The sequence below is a fragment of the Theropithecus gelada genome, chromosome 12, assembly GCF_003255815.1.
Source record: "Theropithecus gelada isolate Dixy chromosome 12, Tgel_1.0, whole genome shotgun sequence".
NCBI classification, from domain to species: domain Eukaryota; kingdom Metazoa; phylum Chordata; class Mammalia; order Primates; family Cercopithecidae; genus Theropithecus; species Theropithecus gelada.
In genome coordinates, this window is record NC_037680.1 from 47,562,547 (window position 1) to 47,586,195 (window position 23,649).

The window sequence follows — 23,649 nt, forward strand, 5'->3', positions numbered from 1 at the left end:
GCACGTGCCTGTAATCCCAGTTACTCAAGAGACTGAGGCATGAGAATTGTTTGAACCCAGGAGGCAGAGGTTGCAGTGAGCCACGATCACATGACTGCACTCCACACGACTGGGCAGAAAAGCTGAACTCCATCTGCCCCCCGCACCCCCCAAACAAAGGGTGATGGAATAGAGCTATACAGGACTAAAGTTTCTATATATTGCTGCAATTAAAGTAACTATGAAGTCGACCCTGATAAGCTACGATACATAAATGTAAGCCCTACTGTAATCACTAGTAATTCAAATACAGTTTTAAAATGATTAAAGAAATTAAAATGTTACACTGGGAAATACTCATGTAATACAAAAAACAGCAGTAGAGGAGGGAAAGAGGACAAAAGATAAATGAGACATATAGAAAACAAAACAGAGAAGTGGCAGACAAATTTAATCCTACCAGTAACACTAAATGTGAATGGATTAAATAACACACTCAAGAGGCAGAGATTACCAGATGGGGTTTTAAAAGAATAAGATTCAATTAAATGCTGTCTACTTAAGACAAATTTTAGATTCAAAAATGCAAACAGGACAGGGTAAGATGTAAATGGATGGAAAAAAACATACCATACCAAAGAGCTGGCATGAATATACTAGTATCAGACAAACTTTTAAAAACTGTTTAATGTTTTGAGAGGTAAAGAGAAACATTTTAAAACAATTATGGGTCAATTTATTAGGAAGATAGAACAATTATAATCATTTGCACTTCATGACAGAGCCCCAAATTACATGAAACAAAACTGACAGAATTAAAGGGAAAAATAGACAAGTCAAGAATAATAGTTGGAAGAATAACCCACTTTCAATAATGAATAGAACAACTAGGCAGAAGATCAATAAGGAAACAGAAAACAAACACTATAATCAACTAGATGGAAAAGACATCTAGAGAACATTCTGCCCAACAACACAATACACATTTTTCTAAAAAAGCACACATGGAACATTCTCCAGGATAGATGATCTATGCTAGACCATAAAACAAGCATCAAAAAACTGAAAAGGAAAGAAAGGATACAAAGTATGTTCTCTGACGACAATAGAATTAAATTAGAACTCAGTAACAGAAAAAAAATCAGGAAATTCACAAATATGTAGAAATTAACATATTCCTAAATAACTAATGGGTCAAATGAAATAAAAAGAAAAATTAGAAAATACTTGAGATGAATAAAAACAAAAATGCAACATATCAAAACTTATGGAATGAACTAAATCAGTACTTACAGGGAAATTTACAGCTATAATGCCTGAATTAAAAACAGAAAATATAGGAAAACATTTTTATGCACTTGAGATAAGAAAAGTCTTCTTAAATACCATAAAGAAAAGACAAAAGCAGGCCACAGAATAGGGGGAAAAAGTTTTAATAAAAAATAAGACTTCTCATCCAAAATACAAAAAGAATGCCTTCAAATATGGTTTTCAAAAGACAAACACAAAAGACAAATGAACAAAAGATTTGAACAAGCACTTCACAAAGGATAACCAAAAGGCCAACAAACTTCATGAAAAAGTGGTAAACATCCTTAGTCATCAAGGAAACAAAAATTAAAACCACAGAGACACCATCTTACAGTCAGGCATGGTGGCTCACACCTATAATCCCAGCACTTTGGGAGGCCAAGATGGGCAGATCACTTGAGGCCTTGAGTTCGAGACCAGCCTGGCCAACATGGTGAAACCCCGTCTCTACCAAAAATACAAAACTTAGCCAGGCGTGGAGATGCACGCATGTAGTCCCAGCTACTGGAAAGGCTGAGGCAGGAGAATCATTTGAACCCAGGAGGCGGAAGTTGCAGTGAGCCGAGATTGTGCCACAGCACTCCAGCCTGGGCAACAGTGTGAGACTCTGTCTCAAAAACAACAAAACAAAACAAAAAAACAAAAAACAAATATAATGTATGAAGAGACAGGTATAAACATGTTCATAATACCATTATTAATATTTTGTCAAGCAGAAACAATCCAAATGTCAATCAACAAAGTATAAACTGTAGTACATTCACACAAAGTAATATTATAGTGCAATGAAAATTGCAGTTTCAGAAAATAATGTGGATGAATCTTACAAATAATACGTGGGGCAAAAGTAGATACAATATATATACTGTGTGGATCCATTTACATAAAACTCAAAAACAGGAATAACTAAATCAGAATAATGGTTACTTTGGGGAGCATGGAGAAGGTAGTGACTGATGGGGAAGGAGAGTTTCTGAAGTGCCGGCAATATTCTATTTCTTGTCTCAATGGTCATTACATAGGTCAGAGTTTATAATAACTTACTGAGCACTACTCTGTGTGCCTTTTCTGTATGTGTTATGCTTCAATATGAAAGATAAAATACCATATAAAATTTAGAAATAAAATCAGTTGAATCACACTAAAATTAGAGTACTTGAACTTCAGAAAGCAGTAACTTTTAAAGACTTATACTCATTAAAGTATCATAAAGAGCCAGGCATGGTGAAGTGTGCCTGCAGTCCTAGCTATTTAGGAGGCGGAGGTGGGAGAATCACTTGAGCCCAGGAGTTCAAGGCTGCAGTGAGCTATGATTGCACCACTATACTCCAGCCGGGACAACAGAGTGAGACTCTGTAAGAATGGGATCCTTTTGTAGTTCGTAAGTGTGATGACTGGGTGCTCACACACGAGAGGTGCCTCTCTCAAACCTTGTTATGACATCAGCATATGACCCATCTGACAAGAAAATAAATAAATAAAATATAAAGAAAAACTGGTATTGAATTCAATAAAAGCATAAAAGTTTATACAATGGAAAATAGTCAAATGTATAAAAGAAAAAATATGATGGTGGAAATAGTTTCATCAAATGTAACAAGAATTAACATCACTACCATCTATTCTCATGTCTAAGATACAGACGTCAAGAAAAATTGGCTTTGGGCTTTTGATAAAAATATTAAGTTCAATCTCACTACCAATCAAGACATACCAACTGAAACAAGATACCATTTAACAGCAGTTAAACTGGAGGAAAACTGTGTAACTCCCTTCTCTAGGGAGTACTTTGTTCATAACCTCTGTGGCAGAAATACAATTTCCTTCCTTCCCACTTCTCCTTTTTAGAAAACTTTATTTCACAGCACTGGAAACAGTTGCTCAATGATCCACAAGAGAACAATGCTACTGTGATTCCTGAATTTCCAGTTCCTACTTCAGTCTCCTTAAGGCCTAACTGGGGTCTAAGGGATATCCAGCTCTATAACCTTCTACTACTATAAATCTGTTTTGCTTAAGTTAATTTCTAGCAACCAAATGGCCAATGAATATAACACCTTGATATAGCTTATCTCAGAAGCTGAAAACTGGCAACTTGGGTTGTTTTATCTAACCCACAAGGTGTTCTTCAAAAGTATAAATTAAATGTTAGAAATTATCCTTCCTCACTAGACTGTGACTAAGCTCCTAGTAGGCAAGGACTAACTTCATCATATCTGTCTTTGTTTCCTTATTACTGGACTTCAGGTCCAAAAATACTTGCTGAATGAACAAACTATGCCAATAAGGTTTCTATAAAATTCTACAGCTCTGACAACTGATTCATCTCAGAGAACAATAGACTAAAATCCTAGTTATCCCACTGAGAAAACAACAGTGACAATATAGATTAAATGACATAAAAATACTCACCCCCTTTGCCCAGTAAGCCAAATCTTTGAAATGTAAAAATCAAAAAGTAATTTACAGTTGTGATCACAGCACAGTATAGCCTTGAACTTCTGGGCTCAAATGATCCTCCTGCCTCAGCCTCCCAAGTAGTTGGGACTACAGGCATGCTCCACTGCACCTGGCTTATGTTTTAACTATTACTATTAGGTGTGGATATAATGATACTTTAGAATTTAAATGTTTTCCTCTCTGTTTATGTGGCAAAGAATAGGGAACAAGTACTATCTGAATAAATGTTCCTTATAGCCATAGCATGCTTCACTTTGATGGTTTATTTCTCCAGCCCGTTGAAGAATTGTAGCTCACAGATGGAGATTTCGAATGATGTCCTAAATTGCTGCTTTCATCATTTTAGTGCCTGTAATTTTCTGTGGCTTTAGAATTGATCACATGTATAAGACACGGTTACACCATTTAAGTGTCAAGCACTAGATTTGGATTAGCAGTGTTTATACATTATATTGGTATGCAGTCATTTCTTTTTTTTTTTTTTTTTTTGAGATGGAGTCTCATTCTGTCACCCAGATGGGAGTGCAGTGGCACTATCTTGGCTCACTGCAACATCCACTGCCCAGGTTCAAGCGATTCTCCTGCCTCAGTTTCCTGAGTAGCTGGGATTTCAGGTGCGTGCCACCACATCCGGCTAATTTTTTGTAGTTTTACTTGAGACGCGGTTTCACCGTGTTAGTCTGGATGGTCTCGATCTCCTGACCTCGTGATCCACCCACCTCAGCTTCCCAAAGTGCTGAGATTACAGGCATGAGCCACTGTGCCCAGCAGCAGTTGTATACTTTAAAGCACTATATTGCACATTTTAAAAGGGGCCTACACTGTGTTTTTTGTGTGTTCTTACTAGTACCAAGGAGAGAGAGTACTTTATGTGCACTAGGTGCCTAATAATGTGTGTTTACCAGTGGGAATACAGGCAGTGTGGTATAGGGATTAGGACTGTGGACTTGGGTTGGCAACCTTTTTTCAATCACTTCTCATCTGTGTGACTTTGGGCATGTTGTTTGTCATTGCTGCTCTTGGTGGTGAATTTTTTCTTTTGAGAGAAAGGCAAGACAAAAAACAAGCTAATATTATGGAGTCATTGAAAAGTAACTTTTAGACTATGTTTGGTCATTTGTACATGTTTCCATATTGCACAGTTTTCCTAATTATCTTTTAAGGCTGGGCGCAGTGGCTCACGCCTGGAATCCCAGCACTTTGGGAGGACAAGAAGGGTAGATTACCTCAGGTCAGGCATTCAAGATCAGTCTAGCCAACATGGTGAAACCCCGTCTCTACCAAAAATACAAAAATTAGCCAGGCGTGGTGGTGCGTAGTAGTCCCAGGTACTCAGGAGGCTGAGGTGTGAGAATTGTTTGAACCCTGGAGGCAGAGGTTGCAGTGAGCCAAGATCGTGCCACTATACTTCAGCCTGGGTAACAGGGCGAGACTCTGTCTTTAACAACAACAACAACAACTATATATATATATATATAACGTTTAGTTGATATACATACCAAAACTTAATCGCAGTTGTTGGTCTCATTTCTTCTCACTATATAATACTGTGGTAAATATTATGCACATAGTCATTTTTCATCCTTTGAATTGCATTTTTTTTTTTTTTTTTACATTTCTAAGATTTGCCTTACTGGGAGTAAATAAATTATATTTCTCTCCAGCCTGGACAACAGAGAAAGATCCTGTCTCTAAAAAAAGGGGGGGCGGGGGCGGGGGGCGGGCAGGGAGAAGCAGCAGCAGGAGAAGAAGAAAAGAAATGAAAAAATCCATAGTGAGTTGTTAAAGTGCCATGCATTTCTCATTTAATTTCACAACCTTGTGACATAGTTACTATTACTATCCCACCCTATCAAAAATAAAATCTACAGATAAGGCATTGAGAGGTTAAGTAACTTAGTATAATTAAGTGGCAAAACCCTTGAAACTATTATGTTATATTAACTTGTTATGCAATAATGTATTTTACACATGCTACCAACATCCAAAAAGTATAATGCTGCCAACTAGGTCAGAGAAGTAGGAGACACTGGGAGGAAAAATAAAGGAGGGGCAGGAGCTTGCAAAGTGGTACCATTTATTAGCCTTTTGGTTTTGTTGTTTAAAACTATACAACAGACTGGGCACAATGGCTAATGCCTGTAATCCCAACCCTTAGAACGGCAGAGGCAGGAGGACTGGTTGAGCCCAGGGGTTCAAGACCAGCCCTGGCAACATAGGGAGACCATGTCTCCACAAAAAGTTAAAAAATCAGCAGGATGTGGTGGCACGCACCTGTAGTCCCAGCTACTTGGGAGGCTGAGATGAAGGGGTGTGCTTGAGGATAGGAGTTGGAGGTTGCAGTGAGCCGTGATCATGTCACTGCGCTCCAGCCTGGGTGGCAGAGTATGACCTTGTCTCAAAAAAAAAGACAAAGAAAAAGAAAGAAAGAAAGAAAGAAAACTGCATAATAAAAATTTTTTAATAATGAGAATTAAAAATATCCAGAGAAAATGTGAAACATTTGATAAACTGCATTAGATATTTACTCAGTGTCAAGTTTGCAACCCTTTGATTAAGTGCAAGGCATGTGTTAATATTTAAGCCCAATACAGTATTTCTAAGATGAGCTGAACCCTACCTGGTTCAAAAGTACACGCTCATCTCATGCATGCTGTTGGTATATGAGCTAAGCACATGTATCCTTCAAAAAAATAATCTGGCAACATTTATCAAAAGCCCTAAAATTGTTTTATACTCTGCTCTGGTAATCTCATCACTGAAAATCTAGTATTTAAAAAAAGAGGCTTTTACTGAGTTACTATATCATTATCTATGATAGTCATAAAATTAAAATTAAAAAGACATAACCTAAATGATTCACTATAGTTGTTTTTTTCTCACCATCATCCCTTCCTCAGGAAAACTACACCTCATCCAATTCACGTCATCTCAAGGAGACTGTCAATCATGGCTTTCTATGGGTTCCCCAACTGACCCTAACCACAGCCACCAAAGTGGCTGCCCTTGCTGTAGCTCATCTCCCAGGTTCCAATGATTGGTTAAGGAACTGACAATCAGAATTGATTACCAACAACCCAGAACTGACACATGTGGACATCAGGAAAGAGAAGCTGTCTTTCAAGTGTGGTTGCTAAGTTAAAGGTATATGTCTGGGGCTCCAGAAGCAAGAGGCTAGAAAAACCCAAAGAGGAGACAAAGAAACCCAGTGACATTACTTGCAACCTTGGATCTAGCTGTTTCCAAAGCCATTCCATCATCCTCCACATACAATTCCCACTATGTGAACCAATACACTCATTTTTTAACTTAACAAAGTTGTGTTGTTATCACGTGTAACCAAAAGATTCATGACTAACATCCTACCTAAAGAAGAACAGTTAACCAATTACAGCACATCCATTCAAGGAAATAACACCGACAGAACAGTGTAACTGTTAAGAGCATGCACTCAGCCCAGTCTGAATCCTGGCTCTGCTAAATATTCTCTGTCTGTGCCTGGGTACATTATTGTTTTTTGTTTTTTGTTTTTTGTTTTTTAAGGCAAGGTCTCCCTCTGCTGCCCTGGCTGGAGTATAGTGGCGTAATCATGGCTCACTGCAACCTCAACCTCCTGGGCTCAGGCGATCCACCTCAGCTTCCCAGCTAGCTGCGACTACAGGCGTGCACCACAACACCCGGCTAATTTTTGTATATTTTGTAGAGACAGGGTTTCACCATGTTGTCCAGGCTGGTCTCGAACTCCTGCGCTCAAGCCATCTGCCCACCTCAGTCTCCTTAAATGATGGGATTACTGGCACGAGCCACTGTGCCTGGCCCTTGGGTACATTACTTAACTTCTCTATGCCTCGATTTCCTCATCTGTAAAGTAGGGATACTAACAGGACTTCATATGATTGTTAGGAGAAGCAAATGAGTTACTATTTACAAATGCCTGGAGAGTGTCCAGCATTAATAAATATGTGTATCTTTAAGTAAATGAAATAAGTATCAGAGTAGCATACAAAGTTGAGCTAAACTATATACTTACACAGATGTTTAAAAGAAATCCGCAAGGAAAAGGGAAAACTTGTATTTTTTATGAGGCAAATATACAGTATCAAAAAAGGAAAAAACTAAAACATGTCTCTGGTCTCAGGAGACAGGATGAATATGATTAGCCTCACACAAACCCCTCTGACCTTCCCCAGAGGAACTACATTCATCCTCAGATAGGAAGCACTTACCTAAGTGTCCAGTGGGGAATCATGAAGTCACACAAGGTATCATATTAACAGCAGAATTTAAACCTAGTAGTTTACTTCCACCAGCTAATTAGTTTTCAAGAAAAGGCACAAATTTATGAGTATAACCAATTATTAACAATCCATATAGATGAAAAAGAAAAAATATTTTAAGTCATCCCCCAAAAACACTTATCTTTGGCTAATGAATCTATGTAGAATATAATCACTTTTATTTAACTACAGGTAAAATTGCCTTCTTGAAATTCATTAAATTTCAGACCTAATGATGAAGCCACATTGGGAAAATTTAATTCAAGTTTGACAACCTACCACCTGGATCTGCTCTGTTCTGCATATCTTTCCACTCCGTGACTAACGAATTCCTATCAGTCCACTCAAATCCTGCCTCTCAATTAGGTTTGCTACATAATACATGCTACCAAAGGTTTTGTTGTTGTTGTTGTTGTTAGCAATAAAAGAACTAAAACTAAATATGTTGTAAAATACTTTTTTACAGATTAGCTAGACTGCACATCAAGTCTCTTCCCCCTGCCCATATTGAATACTATTAAGAGAGTCAAAGATCTGCCGCTAAAACATTATAATTTAATTTAAAGCCTTGTCCATCAGGTTATAAAGCCTCCACAATAAATAGACTGCTCACAATAAATAGACTCCACAATTAATAGACAGTGGGAAATTTTTTGTTCAAATTCTAATATTTACTTGTTATGGCTCCAGTGGGCTTATGAGGCCAAAATATTAAGATAAATGGAATTACAAATTAGATTACCTAACATGGAAATAAAATTTTTCATTGATGTATCCCTAACATTTTCCATGAATGGACAAAACTTATCTTAAAAAAAGGAAATGTAAGATTTGCACAGCTGGTACAGCTTTCTAAATTGGGTTGTTTGGTTGGGGTTTTTGTATTTTTTTAAAAATCTTATCTTCACACGTGTATAAAAACTCATGCAAAAAAAGTTAACAAAAGTTTAGAGGTAAACTGAATAAGCCTGGAAGACTGATCAGTAAGTTAAAATTTGTTTAGAAAAACTACTAAAATACTAAAAGCCACATTTTCGTATTTTAGGCAATATATCCCAGTGATTAAAATACACCAACTTGGTTCAAATTCCCATTATGTACTACTCTAGGTCACACTGGTAAGTCACTTTACTTCTCAGTGCTTCAGTTTTTTCATCTGAAAATGGGAATAACAACTGTATACATCTTAGAGCTATGAAATACAAGAATTAACGTGCGAACACAATAAACTTTAGCTATTACTGTTACTGTTATCCATATCACCCTCTAAAATATAATTCACTTTTATTTAGAATTACTAAAATAAGCATCTTCCTGGGTCTGAAATATGTGCATACAACAATACAGAGAGATGACGTATGTGAAACAGTCCTTCGACAAAACTTGTAGTTGAGTGCCAACTCTGTAGAGGATGTCCCACTGTGCACTGAAAATATGGAAATTAACAAAATAGTCTCTGAATTCAAGACCTTTCTGTCTAGTAGACAATATAAATAAAACTATAATAAAAGTAGCATGATGCAGATGCTATGGAAACAGACAATCCTATGAGACACTAAACAACACAGGCACTTAACTAGGGGCAAACACAGGGGTCTCAGATGAAATAAACTCCAGAAATATTTTCTGAGGAACAATCACCTACTTATTTCACTTCCAGGTATCACATTGTTTGTTTATGCAATTTATATCATTAACATATTAATAAGTGTTTTCAAAAAAACAAGACTACCTATTACACTACTTACCATGCTCATAAACATAAACACCCTTTGGTAATAATGAAGATATTTTCTTTTTTCTTTTTTTTTTTTTTTTGAGATGGGGGTCACTGTGTTGCCCAGGCTGGAGTGCAGTGGCATGATCATATGCCACCATACCCAGCTAATTTTTTTTTTTTTTTTGAGACGGGGTCAGGCTGGTCTCAAACTCCTGGGCTCAAGCAATCCTCCTGCCTTGGTCTCCCAAAGCTGGGATTACAGGCCTGAGACACAGCACCTGGCCTGATGATATTCTCTTAAAAAAACAAAATATAGCCTTGCAAAGGTTATACCGCCTCTTCAAGAAACATTTCCTTCACCAATAAATAAAAGCTACAAACTTTCCCCTGCTAAATTATATTAGGACTAATGTCACAGGAATGACAATATTTTTGAGCTGGAAGAGACCTTTGAGAGCCTCTAATCCAATGCTCTCATTTTACAGATGAAAAGAGGCTGTGAAGTATCATGGAAAAAAAAAACCAACCTGAAAGTCAGAAAACTGAATTTTGGGCCCAACTGTCTTACAGCGAAAGCCTGTGCAAATTATCTGTTTCCTCATCTGTAAAATGAGAGGTTTGTACTAGATTGCTTCCAAGATCTGTTTCAGCTCTGTAATTCTTGGTTTATGGAACTGAAGCAGAGATAAGCAACTTGCCCAAGGTCACACAGCTAGTTAATAGCAAAGTAAAGACAACCCTCAGATTCCAACTACAATCACTTTCTCCCCTATACCATACTGCTTCTCCTACTCCATAACAATATTCCTGTAATTTATTCTAAGATTCTTGAAAATCATTAATAAGCATGAAGGAGTTTATGAAACTAAATGACTGATTTCTACAGCTCTTCTAGAGAAAATGAGCTTTAAATCCAAATGCAACAAGTACATGAGGTCTCAAGCTGGATATTATTACTTACTACACTTATTAATATTAAATTGACCTCAAGAAAGTTGTCAGAATTTATGCTTAAATTCTCACCACCTAAAAATCCAACTCACAGAAGAGATTACGTGCCATGCAAAATTAAAATATGAATTGTTGTAAGTAATGATAAATATTATAGGTATAATTCTAGGAATAAGATGGGAATTTAAATTCTTCCATTTATGTTCTAGTTATATTTAATATGCATTTTTAAATTCAAAAGAGATCAATTTAAACACTTTTCTTCTTTCCTCTTTTCAGACTCTCTAGGTTTAAAAATATTAGAATAGCTTAAGTATATTACTTCTGAAATCATGTAACAATTACAAATAAAAGACTATATAAACTATGCTCATAGTTTCTCTTACAAAATTGAAAATCAGCCCCCATAGTATTCTAAAATTCTGTGCTGAAATATATTACAACTCTACTAAATTGTATCATAAACAGCATTTGGTTCTCTAAAATGTCTGAAGCTTATTATATTTCACAGGGAATTTAGCAAGATTTCATGAAGACTGATCTTGCTGACACCAGAAAATACAGGAAAATCCTCAGAGGAAAAGCACAATAAAAATGCAAAATAGTAATAAAGTCAACAATAGTTTCATACTACGGACTTGAAAGAACATTCAAAAACGTTAATGAATCTATAAGTATAGCTTAACTATATTTAGGGATTTTTAAAGAAACACAGAATGTTTACATTTTTAAATTGGACGAAGCCTTAAGTCACTAATCCAATAGCACTCATCATAAGAATCTACAGAATTTATCTCTACCTCCCCAAAAAACATGTCCCTGTAGTACACTTTAAACTCTCAAAACTAACTACTACTTTCCATTGTTGTTAGTTGTTGCGAGTTCCATTGTAGCTCCACTGTTCCACTGTTTCAAGTCTAGTCATACAGTTCTTACATTCTTGTAAAAAAAGTAGACTGACTTCAATCTATGTCTTCCTAATTTTCACCAGTTGGTCTGCCTTCTAAAGCAGGAGAATGGATCTATTCTCCCTCCTACTTATTAAAATTAACAGGTTTTTACATCCTATTTACTGAAATCCAGGTTTCTTAAATACCTGGAGACAGCTATCATGTCTCCCACCCGTTAGTCTCTTCTGTAAATATATGTTCCTAGACTTCCTGTAGATCCTAGAGACATTTCTGGAATACGGTGCACTTTCACATTGTAAGTAACTTTAAAAAACAAAACAAAAAACTGCCACTTGTTGAATTTTGATGTAATACCAAAGAATACTCACTCCTTCCTTTTCCAATCATGTATCTACATGAAGCTGGATTCTCTTCACATATCTCAACCAAAACATCACAACAGAAGGCAGACACAAAATCTAGCTGTCTTCTCCTAGTAAGCGAGAAATCAAGGTGATTTGCAAAAATATAAACCACCACCACTGGTCTAGTTTCTTTGGTTTTAGTACATATTTATTCTTCATAAAAATTCTATTTACAACACACTTTACTTTTAAATTAAATATATTTGAAATTGTCATTTAATTTCTAAAATAGAAAATATTAGTAGACATAGCCACATAAACCTAAATCTCCTTGGGGTCCTCAATAATTGTTCAGCGAGTAAAGAGGCTCTGAGGTCAAAAGGCGAAAGCATAGTCTATTTCGCATAAGATTTTCAAACCTCCATTCTGGTTTCTCTCTTTTCTCTCTCCTCTAATGTGTAAATGTACCATTGTAAAGGAGACATCTGTCACGTATCTATTCATGAGCTAGAATCCTTAAACATATAACCCTGTCTTCCTCCAGCTAGCGATTTCAAAAAATTAAAGGTCTACAGGGCCATCTGGTACACCTTCATTTTTAACATCTCATTACTAAATCATCTGAAGTCAAATACTTTAATTCTTCTAAGGAATGCAGTCTTTAAATATGGAAACAGAGCAAGTTTACAGTTTAATCATACTATCATGCCATCTTTTTTTGAGAGAGTGCCTCACTCTGTCACCCAGGCTGGAATGCAATGACGCTATCTAGGCTCACTACAGCCTTCACCTCCCAGGCTCAAGCAATCCTCCCAACTCAGCCTCCCAAACCACGCCCAGCTAATTTTTCTATTTTTTGTAGAGACAGGGTTTCACCATGTTGTCCAGGCTGGTCTTGAACTCCTGAACTCAAGCAATCCACCCGCCTAGGCCGCCCAAAGTGCTGGGATTACAGGCTTGAGCCACCACTCCCGACCCATACCAACCTTTTGGCCAAGTTTTCACTATTTACAAAAAAAAAAAAATCAAATTATTTATAATTGGCAGGAGCAGGAAAGAAAATGCAAGTGTTCTGTATAACCAATCATTCGATTCTCAGCAATAACCCACTCAAAAGTACCCATGTACTGATATGCAAAAAACCCAACTACTTATCTAGCCATTATGACACTAGGTTCCTAGGCTTCAACAAAGCAAAACTGGGCTTTACTTGAAAACCTTTTTAACTCCTCACTCCCTTAATCACAGGATTATAGAAGACAAAATGGGATGGAGATTATAGGTTTAAAAGATTCAACAGAAAATCTAGAGCTACATTACTGAACACCTCAAACAGAACCACAAGATTGGTAAGGGAAAAAGCTTTGGGACCCAGGGAAAAGAAATCTACACTATATTTATCATATAATTTCCTAAATTCTAATAGAGTCCCAAATCTTAAAGAGCTGTATTGTGTTTGTAATAAAACTACATGAATATGATAATGGTAATAAGGTAAAAAGAGAGAAAGAAAACCACAACATACAGCATCAAAAATAATCGGATTATAATCTTAGATTTTTGGTTTCCAACGTCAAAACTTCAAAATAAGTAACTTTTACAGATGCTCATGGCATATCTTTAAAAGTAACCCATTTTCATAGTTAAATTTGCCTAAAAGGAGTTCATCACATAGAATATTTAAGTTCATATACATGTTCATCTCTTTGAAGTTTCAATTCTTCTATTACTCTATGTTAAACTGGCTCCATTTTTCAAGAAACAAAGTTAGTTCTCTTCTTGACACATACAATACATTCAAGTTCCATTAATATCAATGGTTCTTACTAGCAGTAACTAGCCGTCAAAAAGCTTTCTAAAACTTCATCAATTTATATAATGTAGCAACATGTATACCTGAAAAAGGTGCTAAACACTTGTTAAAATAAAAACTGAGATTTCGCTTAATAGAAAACATCTCCATTTTGATACTCAGGGCTTCATATTCCTGTTAGCGTTAGTGAAATCTGAGAACACATCGCCAAACTTCAAAATGAATATAACCCTAGAGAGGATTAATAGTTTTAACTTGCATGCTGGTTGGTCAAAAAGAAATATCCCCCTGTAGCTATACAGGTACTTGGCATGAAGTGTAACTTTCACAAAAGCCTGTCCTATGATGTCACGAATTAACAGAAACTCACTACTTCAGGTTACATAAAAACCCACTGCAATCTAAACTGCCGGAAAAAATTTATGGTTATCTGGAAGCTCAAGCTAAACGATTCCAACCCCTCCAAATTTTCAAACATCAGGAAAAGTGCAGAATGTTTTTAAGTTGAAGTAACCTCAGAAACTCACAATCTAGATATTTTGTCTCCCAAATTCCCAATACTGATAACAGATGTCAACAGATAAACAATTCAATACTATGTCCTCAGTATGTAGTTCACGGACTGGCTCACAGTAATGGCTCAATAAATATTCGAGAAACGAATGAATGAACGAATGAATGATGATATAGTCTTAAATTAAGAAACGATAAAATGGTCTTTTTAAACTCACAACACTAACACAAAACATCTTAATGAAACTACAAACAAAAGTAAAAGCATGCTAAAAGCACCAACTTCTCTATGAAATACATTTTAAACCGTTCACTTGGAAATTTTCAAGTGCAAAAGAATCATCAGATATATTAAATTTTTAGTCATTTAAAACTTTTATATTCTAATAATGAAAGCTCAGCGTTGGGATAAGATGAAAGGGAGAAACGTCAGTCAATGTATTCCGCCTGTTTAATGGATCCCATAAATCAAAGCTTTCCGTGAATTTTCTAGAGCATATTCATGCCAATCTTTTAAGCCTATTGTCACGTTCACACATGCTCATAGGAACAAAATGACAAAGAATGCTATGCCTGAACCACTGGATTCAGGACACAAAACACTTGATTAACAATTGTCAAGGCTATGAATAGTAAATATCGACAGACATTTTCAAAATAAAGTACTCCCACCGATTCCTACATAAATCGAAGCTCTTGATTTCTTTAAAACATTCACTAGACTGCTGAACTTCCAGACGTTTGAAAATATGCCTACAATCTCCTCGTGTGCGACAACTGGGAGTGAACAACCCGTTTGTCAGTTGCGGATGAACATCGCTAAGCGTTTTCCAGACAAAAGAGCGTTAAAAGACATTCCATGCACATTTATTCATCACCCATAAATGTGTTTTCTCCCAAATTTCATTTTATGTCGTATACTTAAAGTTAAATACAGCAAGTTGAAATTTTAGTCAAAAGCACGCCGGTGCCTTACAAGCTGTCTAACTGCTACATCTGGTGGCAGCACACTTGCTTGCAAGGAGCCAGAAAACTTAGAAAACAATTGTAACCGATCTGGTGCATGTTTGCAATAACCTTTACGCAGATATTTCCCACAAAACCCACGACCCTGTCAGAGAAGAACAGTAGCCTACTTGCAGCAGAGAATATAACGCACAAACACGCAGGAGGCAACGGCGGAGGAGAGAAAGTTGCAACCATCTGGAGGGGCGGTTTTAAAAGCCTGCCCACGAGTCAGTCTGTCGTATAAATTGCTCTAGGGGGCCACACAGGGGATCAAAGTCTGCCTAGGTAATTTCAGTGTCTCTCCCCAAATGAGAGAGCCTGCAAGCGAGGGGCATCCTCCAGGTCTGGGGCAGCAAAGCTCGCAGAGCGGGGACCGCCTCTATGGGAGGAGTGCGCGGGGGAAGGGGAGGGGGCTCGAGGACGAAGGCTCCAGCGGGAGGGAAAACCCACCAGAGACCGGAGGCCAGGAGGTTAAGAGTACTGAGTGTGCTGGCAAATGGAGCAGAAAGGGGCTCGCGTCCGGGGGGAGGCTTCCCACCCTCGCAGAACTGGCTCCCAGGAACCCCAGGCGAGTCTGTGCGCCTCGCCCCGTCCCCACCAGCGCGCACCCCCTCGTCCGTCTCCACCGCCACCCGCGAACCACCACCCACAGCCAGGGCAATACCTCCCCAGGGCCGGGGAGCCGGGCGGCCTCGCGTCCACCTCGCCACCATCCCCCACCCCGGGGTCTGGCGGAGGAGCCCCGGGGGGGCGCGGGGGTCCGCGGCACGGGAGGGGAGGCCCGCGAGCGGGCGCGGGCGCGGCAGTGCTTACCTTCCCTGGGCCTCCCGGATGGCGGCGTGTGATTCAGCAGGGACCTGGCCGCCGCCGCCGAGCCCGGGGTTGGAGACGTGGAGAGCTGGGACCAAGATGGCGGCCCCTCCAAACTTCCACTGCTACTTTGGACACTCATCAAGCTACTTTCTGGGAACCCGACTCCCCCCCTGCGACGGCAGCGGCGGCAACGGCACCGGCACCCGCCTCCGTCATGGCGGGGGCCGCGCTAAGGGCGAGCTAAAGAGCGAGGGCTGGGAGGGGAGAGTCAAGGGGATGGGGGAGGAAACCGAGAAGAGGGGCGGTGGGGAGGAAAGAGGTGAGGGAAGGAGAGGGGACAGGGAGGAGGGAAAGGGGGAGAAGCGAGGGAGCGGGCGGGCGCGCCGGAGAAGAGGCGGAGGGAAGGAGCGCGGCGGCGGAGGCGTCGAGGGGGTGCCCTGGGGCCGGGGTCGGAGCGCGGGCGGAGCGCGGGCTGCGCCGGCCGAGGAGACTTCCGCGGGCGGAACCTGCCGGCACCTCTGCAGTGCGTCGGCCCCCGGCGTCGCCCGGGAGGCGGCGGCGGCGGCGGCGGCGGCGGCGGGCGGTGGGTGGCGGCTGAGGCGGCGGGGTAACCTCTGCATCAGTTACAGGCGGCGGCGGCGTCACGCGCCGCCTGTGCAAACACTATCGCGAGGCTCCTGCGCCTCCGGTAGCGGCGGCGGCGGCAGCGGCGGCCGCGGGAGCAGGCTTAGGGGAGGGACCTGCCAGAGACTGGGGGGGGGGGGGGGGGGGCATGGGGAGGGAGCGAGCGCGCGAGGGAAGAGACGAGAGCGTCGGGGCGACCCTGCCGCACCCGCAGATCGCCGCGCGGCGCGGGAGCCCGGGGTTGCCGGACTCGCGTGCGCGGGGGCAGCGTCCCCGCGCCGGCCGGAGGGAGGCGCGCCCCCGCCGCGCCACTCGGGCTCGGTCGCTGCTGCCACCTGACTCCCCCTCTATTCCCGCGGAAGCGCGCCTGGCTCCTGACCCACACCCAACCCGGGGAGAAATGCTGCTGCTCTCGCTCAGCTGCCGCTTCTCGGGAGTTCAATGTGATCATTTCTCAAAATGGAACTGAAAAGTTGAAAGTTCCTTCTTTCTTGTCCCTCTGTACTATGCAGAAAAACGTATGTGCGCCTCCCCGTCTGCAGAATGGGAATAATGACCGAATAAAAGAGCTCTGAAATGGGTAGTGGGAGAGTTGGGAAATAAAACTTTCTCGTGTTTTCTAAAAAAGAATGAAGGAATCTTTAATGAAGAAATTGAAAATTACCGGTTTCGTAGACTGTATGGTATAGCAATTCTTTGTTTTAAAACAGTAAGTGGAAAATCTAAATGAAAAATGTGATTACTGAATTCACATATTTAGGAAAACAGCGTTCATCTTGTAGAAGGTATGGTTTCTAGAAATTTCTAATTTGTTTCTAGTATCTCTGCTGAGTCCCGACTACAAAAATCCCAAAACAAATGACAGCATTTGCTAAAATTTATAGATACAGTGTAGCTTTCTACAGACCCACACAAGTACACTCACACCAGGGACTGGGCTTCTTGTACATAAAAGAGCAGTCTAGTTCAGGAAAAGTACAACAAGGTTATTTCTCTCTAAAAAAACCAAATTGCATAGAGCACTAAAAAGATTATAACATAACGCTACTGCACACACATGAGGAAATGGCATGATTACCAGGGGGACAAAAATGTCGTTTCTATTTTTTATTTTTATGACTTTGCATTTCTCATAGTAATGTTTTGTTCAGATAAAGTATCATACTAGAAAAGAACCTTGATTGTCAGTTATCTCCAAAAGTAATTGTAGTTGCCTTGTGCTTAGATACTTCAGTGAGTTTTTAGTCTTGTCTGCTTTTCAAACTTAAGAGGGACATCTCACAACTTTATTGGGGTATGATTGACAAAATAAACTGCACATATTTAAAGTGTACAATTTCTGGCCGGGCGCGATGGCTCACACCAGTAACCCCAGCACTTTGGGAGGCTGAGGCGGGCGGATCATGAGGTCAGGAATTTGAGAACAGCCTGGCCAATATGGTGAAACCCCGTCTCTACTAAAAATACAAAAATTAGCCGGGTGTGGTGGCACGTGCCTGAGTCCCAGCTACTGGGGAGGCTGAGGTAGGAGAATGGCTTGAACCTGGGAGGCGGAGGTTGCGGTGAGCCAAGATCGCGCCATTGCACTCCAGCCTGGACGACAGAGCGAGACTCCTAGACTCCGTCTCAAAAAATAAAAAATAAAAATAAAGTGTACAATTTGATAAGTTTTGATATATATACATCCCTGAAACCACTTCTACAAGGAAAGTGGTGAATGTATCTATCACCCTCCAAAGTTTCCTCTATCCCTTTGTGGTTCCTCCTCCACTCTACTTCCATTCTCTCTAACCACAGATCTTCTTTCTGTCATATGGGTAGCTTTACATTTCATAGAATTTTAGATAAATGTTGGCCATACAGTCAATTTGTACTCTTGTCTGCCTTTTTTTTTTTTTTTTTTTTTTTTTTTGAGACAGAGTCTTACTCTGTTTTGCCCAGGCTGGAGTACCATCTTGGCTCACTGCAGCCTCTGCCTCCCAGGTTCAAATGATTCTCCTGCCTCAACCTCCTGAGTAGCTGGAATTACAGGCATGTGCCACTACACCCAGCTAATTGTGTATTTTTAGTAGAGACAGGGTTTCACCATGTTGGCCAGGCTGGCCTCCATCACCTGACCTCAGGTGATCCGCCCAGTTTGGCCTCCCAAAGTGCTGGGATTACAGGCATGAGCCACTGTGCCCGGCCTTGTCTGACTTCTTTCACTCAACATCATTATTTTGAGAGATTCGTCCACATTGTTGCATTATCAATAGTTTTTATTTTTAAGTAGCGTTCCAGTGAATGAGTATACCACACTTGTTTATCCATTAAACTATTGATGGCCATTTGCATTGTTTTCACTTTTTGGCTATTATGAATAATGGTGCTAAGAACATTCATGTACAAGTCTTCCTGTGGACATAGACTTTCCTTTCCCTTGGATACATACCCAAGATCTTGCCATTCGATTTTTATACCTGAGTACATGCACTATAAGAGGAACAGAGTTTCTGTAATGACATGTTGATAAATGTATGCTCTTTCTGTATTTTTAAGAGTAGGCTTAGTCAGCAGATTGTGGTGAAAAGCATATGGGACAGGAAGGAAGTTAAGAGACCTGAGTATTAGTCTCAGCAGGTAACTTGATTCAATTTCTTCATCTACAAGAAAGAGGTTAGAGTCACTGAGTGATTTTTAAAGCTCCTACCTGAGACTATACAGAGCTCAGTTCCTCTCAAAAATGGTAAATAAAGCCCAACCAAACAGGTTTGATGATGGTAGGTTATCTCTCCCAACCTTCTCCAGAGCTTCAAGCTTTTCAGTTGCCCTTATACCAATTCATATATTTTTTTTTTCAGTTGTTACCCAGGCTGGAGTGCAGTGGTACAATCTCAGCTTACTGCAACCTCTGCTTCCCAGATTCAAACAAGTCTCATGCCTCAGCCTCTTCAGTAGCTGAAACTGCACGTGCCCGTCACAATGCCTGGCTAATTTTTTGTATTTTAGTGGAGATGGGGTTTCACCATGTTGCCTAGGGTGGTCTCAAACTCCTGAGCTCAGGCAGTACACCCACCTTGGCCTCTTAAAGTGCTAGGGTTACAGGCATGAGCCACCACATCCAGCCTAACTCATGTTACATTTAATGCAGATTGGCTACGTTTATTTTTAATGATAACTAGACCATTACAGCATATACATGATCAAGTTACTTTCATTATATTTTTGTTGTGAATACTTCCTTAAAAGGACAATTAAATGTTTGATTCCTGTCTTCATGTAGTTTTTGATAAGACAGTACTCACCAACCTTAAAGATAAAGGCCCCTACTGGCAATAGGGAGTTATTTAAATAAACTGTGGCTTAGCCTGAAAATGGAATGTCATGCCATTATTTAAAATCATGTCTTCAAAGAATACCAAAGAAGATAACATTTTCACACTATAGTAAGTGAAAAAATGGATATGATCTGGATTTATTCCTAAGTATGCATCAAAAACAACTGGAAGTACTCAGGAGGCCAAGGTGGGAGGATCACTTGAACACAAGAGTTCAAGACTAGCCTGGGCAACATGATGAGACCCCATCTCTTCAAGAAAAAGAAAAACTGGAGGGATGTGCCCCTAAAAGTTAATAATAACTAGCATTGGGCTTTGAGATTACATAGTTATTATTTATTCATGTATGCTTTTCCATATTTTGTGAAACAAATCATGTATTTCTTTTTACATTCAGAAAAAGTTCAATAAATACTTTTGAAGTAATTGAAGCATAAAGAAGGCCTCTGGACATAAGTTGTGCAAATACATAATTTTATAAAATGATTATGTCAAATAGATGAAAACTTTTAAATGGCAAGTAGAGGCTTCTCCACACCTTGACATTTGCTAGGATATGGGCATTCAAAAAATGTCTGATAAAAAATAGATCAAGGCTGGGAATGGTGCCTCACACCTGTAATCCCAGCACTTTGGGAGGCTGAGGCAGGAGGATCACTTGAGCCTAGGAGTTGAAGACCAGCCTGGGCAACAGAGTAAGACCCCATCTCCATTTTAAAAAAAGAAAAAGATTAGATGGTTACAGTGATAGATTACACAATAGGAAAAAGTATAGAAAAGTCAGAAGAGTCCAGATTCAGACAGAAAGAGACACTTGCCACTCTGTAGGGAAGAAGAAATCTCAAGAGCAAGAAGAGATCACTGGAAGCTTTCTGGCAATCTTCCATGGAGGAATATTCCCAGAGGGAAAGCCAGCTTGAGAACACAAAAATGAACTGAGCAAGTAAAAGGTAGTAAACCTGCCTAGAAAGAATCAGGAAGAGACTGGAGAGAACGTTCTGAGTGCTCCATGGGGACAGGGCCTTAAGCCTCTAGTACAGACCAAGGGCTCTGTCAGTGTTGTGGAATTAATGAATGATGACGATCAATGAGCTGGGATTCAGGTGAAAGGGCAATGCAGGAGAAGTCTTCAATGATGACTAGAGGATTACAGCATATACATGATCAAGTTACTTTAGTTATATTTTTGTTGTGAATACTTCCTTAGAAGGACAATTAAATGTTTGATTCCTGTCTTCATGTAGTCTCCTGATGGAAGGTCAGATGCAAAAGTGGAAGGTTTGAGCCCCGATCTGTAGGATGATCATAATTTACAATGATGTTTAGTAGACTCTTTACTATTTCTATACTATAGTAAAAATATTTACAAAGCATCCAATATTATAGACATACTAAAATGCATTTTATACTCTTAACATTTGATTACTTCTAAATTGAAGGAAAAGATTAATGTCTGAGCCACCTAAGCCCCTTTCCCCCAAACCAACAAGAAATGAGCCCAGAAGCCAGGCGCGATGGCTCATGCCTGTAATCCCAGCATTTTGGGAGGCCGAAGTGGGCGGATCACAAGGTCAGGAGTTCGAGACCAGCCTGACCAACATGGTGAAGCCCCGTCTCTACTAAAAATAGAAAAATTAGCCAGGCATGGTGGTGCACACCTGTAATCCCAGCTACTCAGGAAGCTGAGGCAGGAGAATTGCTTGAACCCAGGAGGCGGAGGTTGGCGGAGGTTGCAGTGAGATTGTACCATTGACCTCCAGCCTGGGCAACAGAGGGAGACCCCGTCTCAAAAAAAAAAAAAGAAAAGAAATGAGCCCAGAGACTGGATGAGGTATCCTTTCTGAGTACTCCCATACAGTGGGATACTGGAGCCTGTTCGTAATGTCCTGGGAGATTATGTACATGGCTTCCCAACTCCACTTTCAGTAATGTTACATGTTACAATTGTAGCCTGAAGTCAACCATGGTGAGAGTACTTATAACTCCTAGGTCAGCAAAAGCTACAAGTTAGAGCTGCTTCTCCACCTCAGAGCCAGTTATTAAGCACTCACCAGCACACCACTGCTCCCATCATACATTTGTCATTGCTGTACTGTTCTCTGTTCTCTTTTTCCCCCTCTTGGCTGAAAGCCTAGGGAGGTCAAGGACCCTTCTCTGTAATGTTTACAGTTGTATTAATACCCAACATCTAGCACCTGCCTGGCATACAGTTGTGGAGCCAACCAACTACCTACACAGCTGGTTAATAAGCACTGGAGTCCCCCAAGCTAACCTGCTCATAAACATCTGAGCTGGCCATCTAGCAGAGGAAGAATAGGCCAAATGCCCCACCATCCCCTCACACTCATCCTTCATTGCCCAATGTTTGTGGTTTGATAAAGTTCACTGACCTTGTTAGGGTTTTCAGATTAAACTATGAATATTGTGTAGGCCATATTTATCCTAAAAAGTTTTTTATTTATTTGAAATTCAAATTATCCGAGCATCCTGCATTTTAATTTGCTAAATCTGGCAACCCAAGCCCTTTTGAAGTAAGCAAAAAAATAGTTCGGAAGGTAGAATCTATGAAAGACGAAGATTTTGTGACCTGGCAGTTCCCTTCCAAAGAATATATCCTAGAGGAATTCTTGCTGCTATGCACCAGGAGATAGAACAAGAATGTCTGCAGCACTACTGTTTGTAGTAGTCAAAACCTGGAAACTACCCAAATGTCCATCAACAAGAGAATGGATAAATTAGAGATATGTATATTTATACAGTGGGATACTACATAATTAAAATGCTCACAAATATAATGCTCATTAAAAAGAACAAGTTACAGAAGAACAAAGTCAGTTTGATTCCTCCTAAAATATGCAGAATCATTCAAAACTAAGTAATATATTGTTCAGGAATACATATGTGATTAAACTACAAGGAAAAAAATGGAAATGAGAAGCCAGGATCAGAGTGGTTACCTCCTTCAGGGAAAAGGGCACATGTGATCATGGGAACTCACAGGGACTTCAAAAACACTGCTAAAAGCACCACTTGTTAAGCTGGGTGGGAGTACAGAGGTATTTTGTCCTATTCTTTCTCTTTAAACTACATGTATATATTAGATCTACTCTTACATGTATGAATTATTACATTACAAATGTTGAATTGAGGAGTACTGGGCCTTCTTCCGTCTTATCAGAGTGAATTGAAATGTCAACATGGCCTCCTCTGCCTGGACTCACCTCCAGATTTTTGTTTCCTTCTTTGTCCAAAGGTATGAATACAGATCAGAGCTTTTAAGATGCCTACCCTGCAATCTCAACACGTCCCCTCAATAGTTTTTTTGATTAGTTGCTTAGACAAATGGCTCCATTACATTAGATTATGAAGAATTCTCATTTCATTAAGTTGGTTCTATCTTCATTGTACAATTCACAAAACCACTGCTTGAAGGTTTTGGTTTCCAAATCCTGAAGAGATAGTTCCAAGCTTTTGTATATAATAGGTTAGATTACACTTCCTCTGCTCTCTCCAGTGATGGAAATGTTTTCTCTCAGATTTGTCAATCCATTTGAAAAAAAAGAAAACCTTGGTCCATACATAACAAAAACTGGAATTACTAGATTCTC

General features: G+C 39.9%; 1 protein-coding gene and 1 pseudogene across 1 annotated transcript in view; one reads left to right on the plus strand and one right to left on the minus strand.

The window, feature by feature from the left end:
• Window positions 1-16,643, minus strand: part of TLK1 (tousled like kinase 1) — a 168,104-nt gene extending 151,461 nt beyond the window's left edge. Inside the window, exon 1 of the mRNA XM_025404800.1 lies at window positions 16,101-16,643. Coding sequence (XP_025260585.1) covers window positions 16,101-16,239 — 139 coding nt within the window. The 5' untranslated portion in view covers window positions 16,240-16,643. The remainder of the gene's footprint in view (window positions 1-16,100) is intronic.
• LOC112636842 lies at window positions 2,657-2,754 on the plus strand (annotated as a pseudogene).
• Window positions 16,644-23,649: the final 7,006 nt, after the last annotated feature.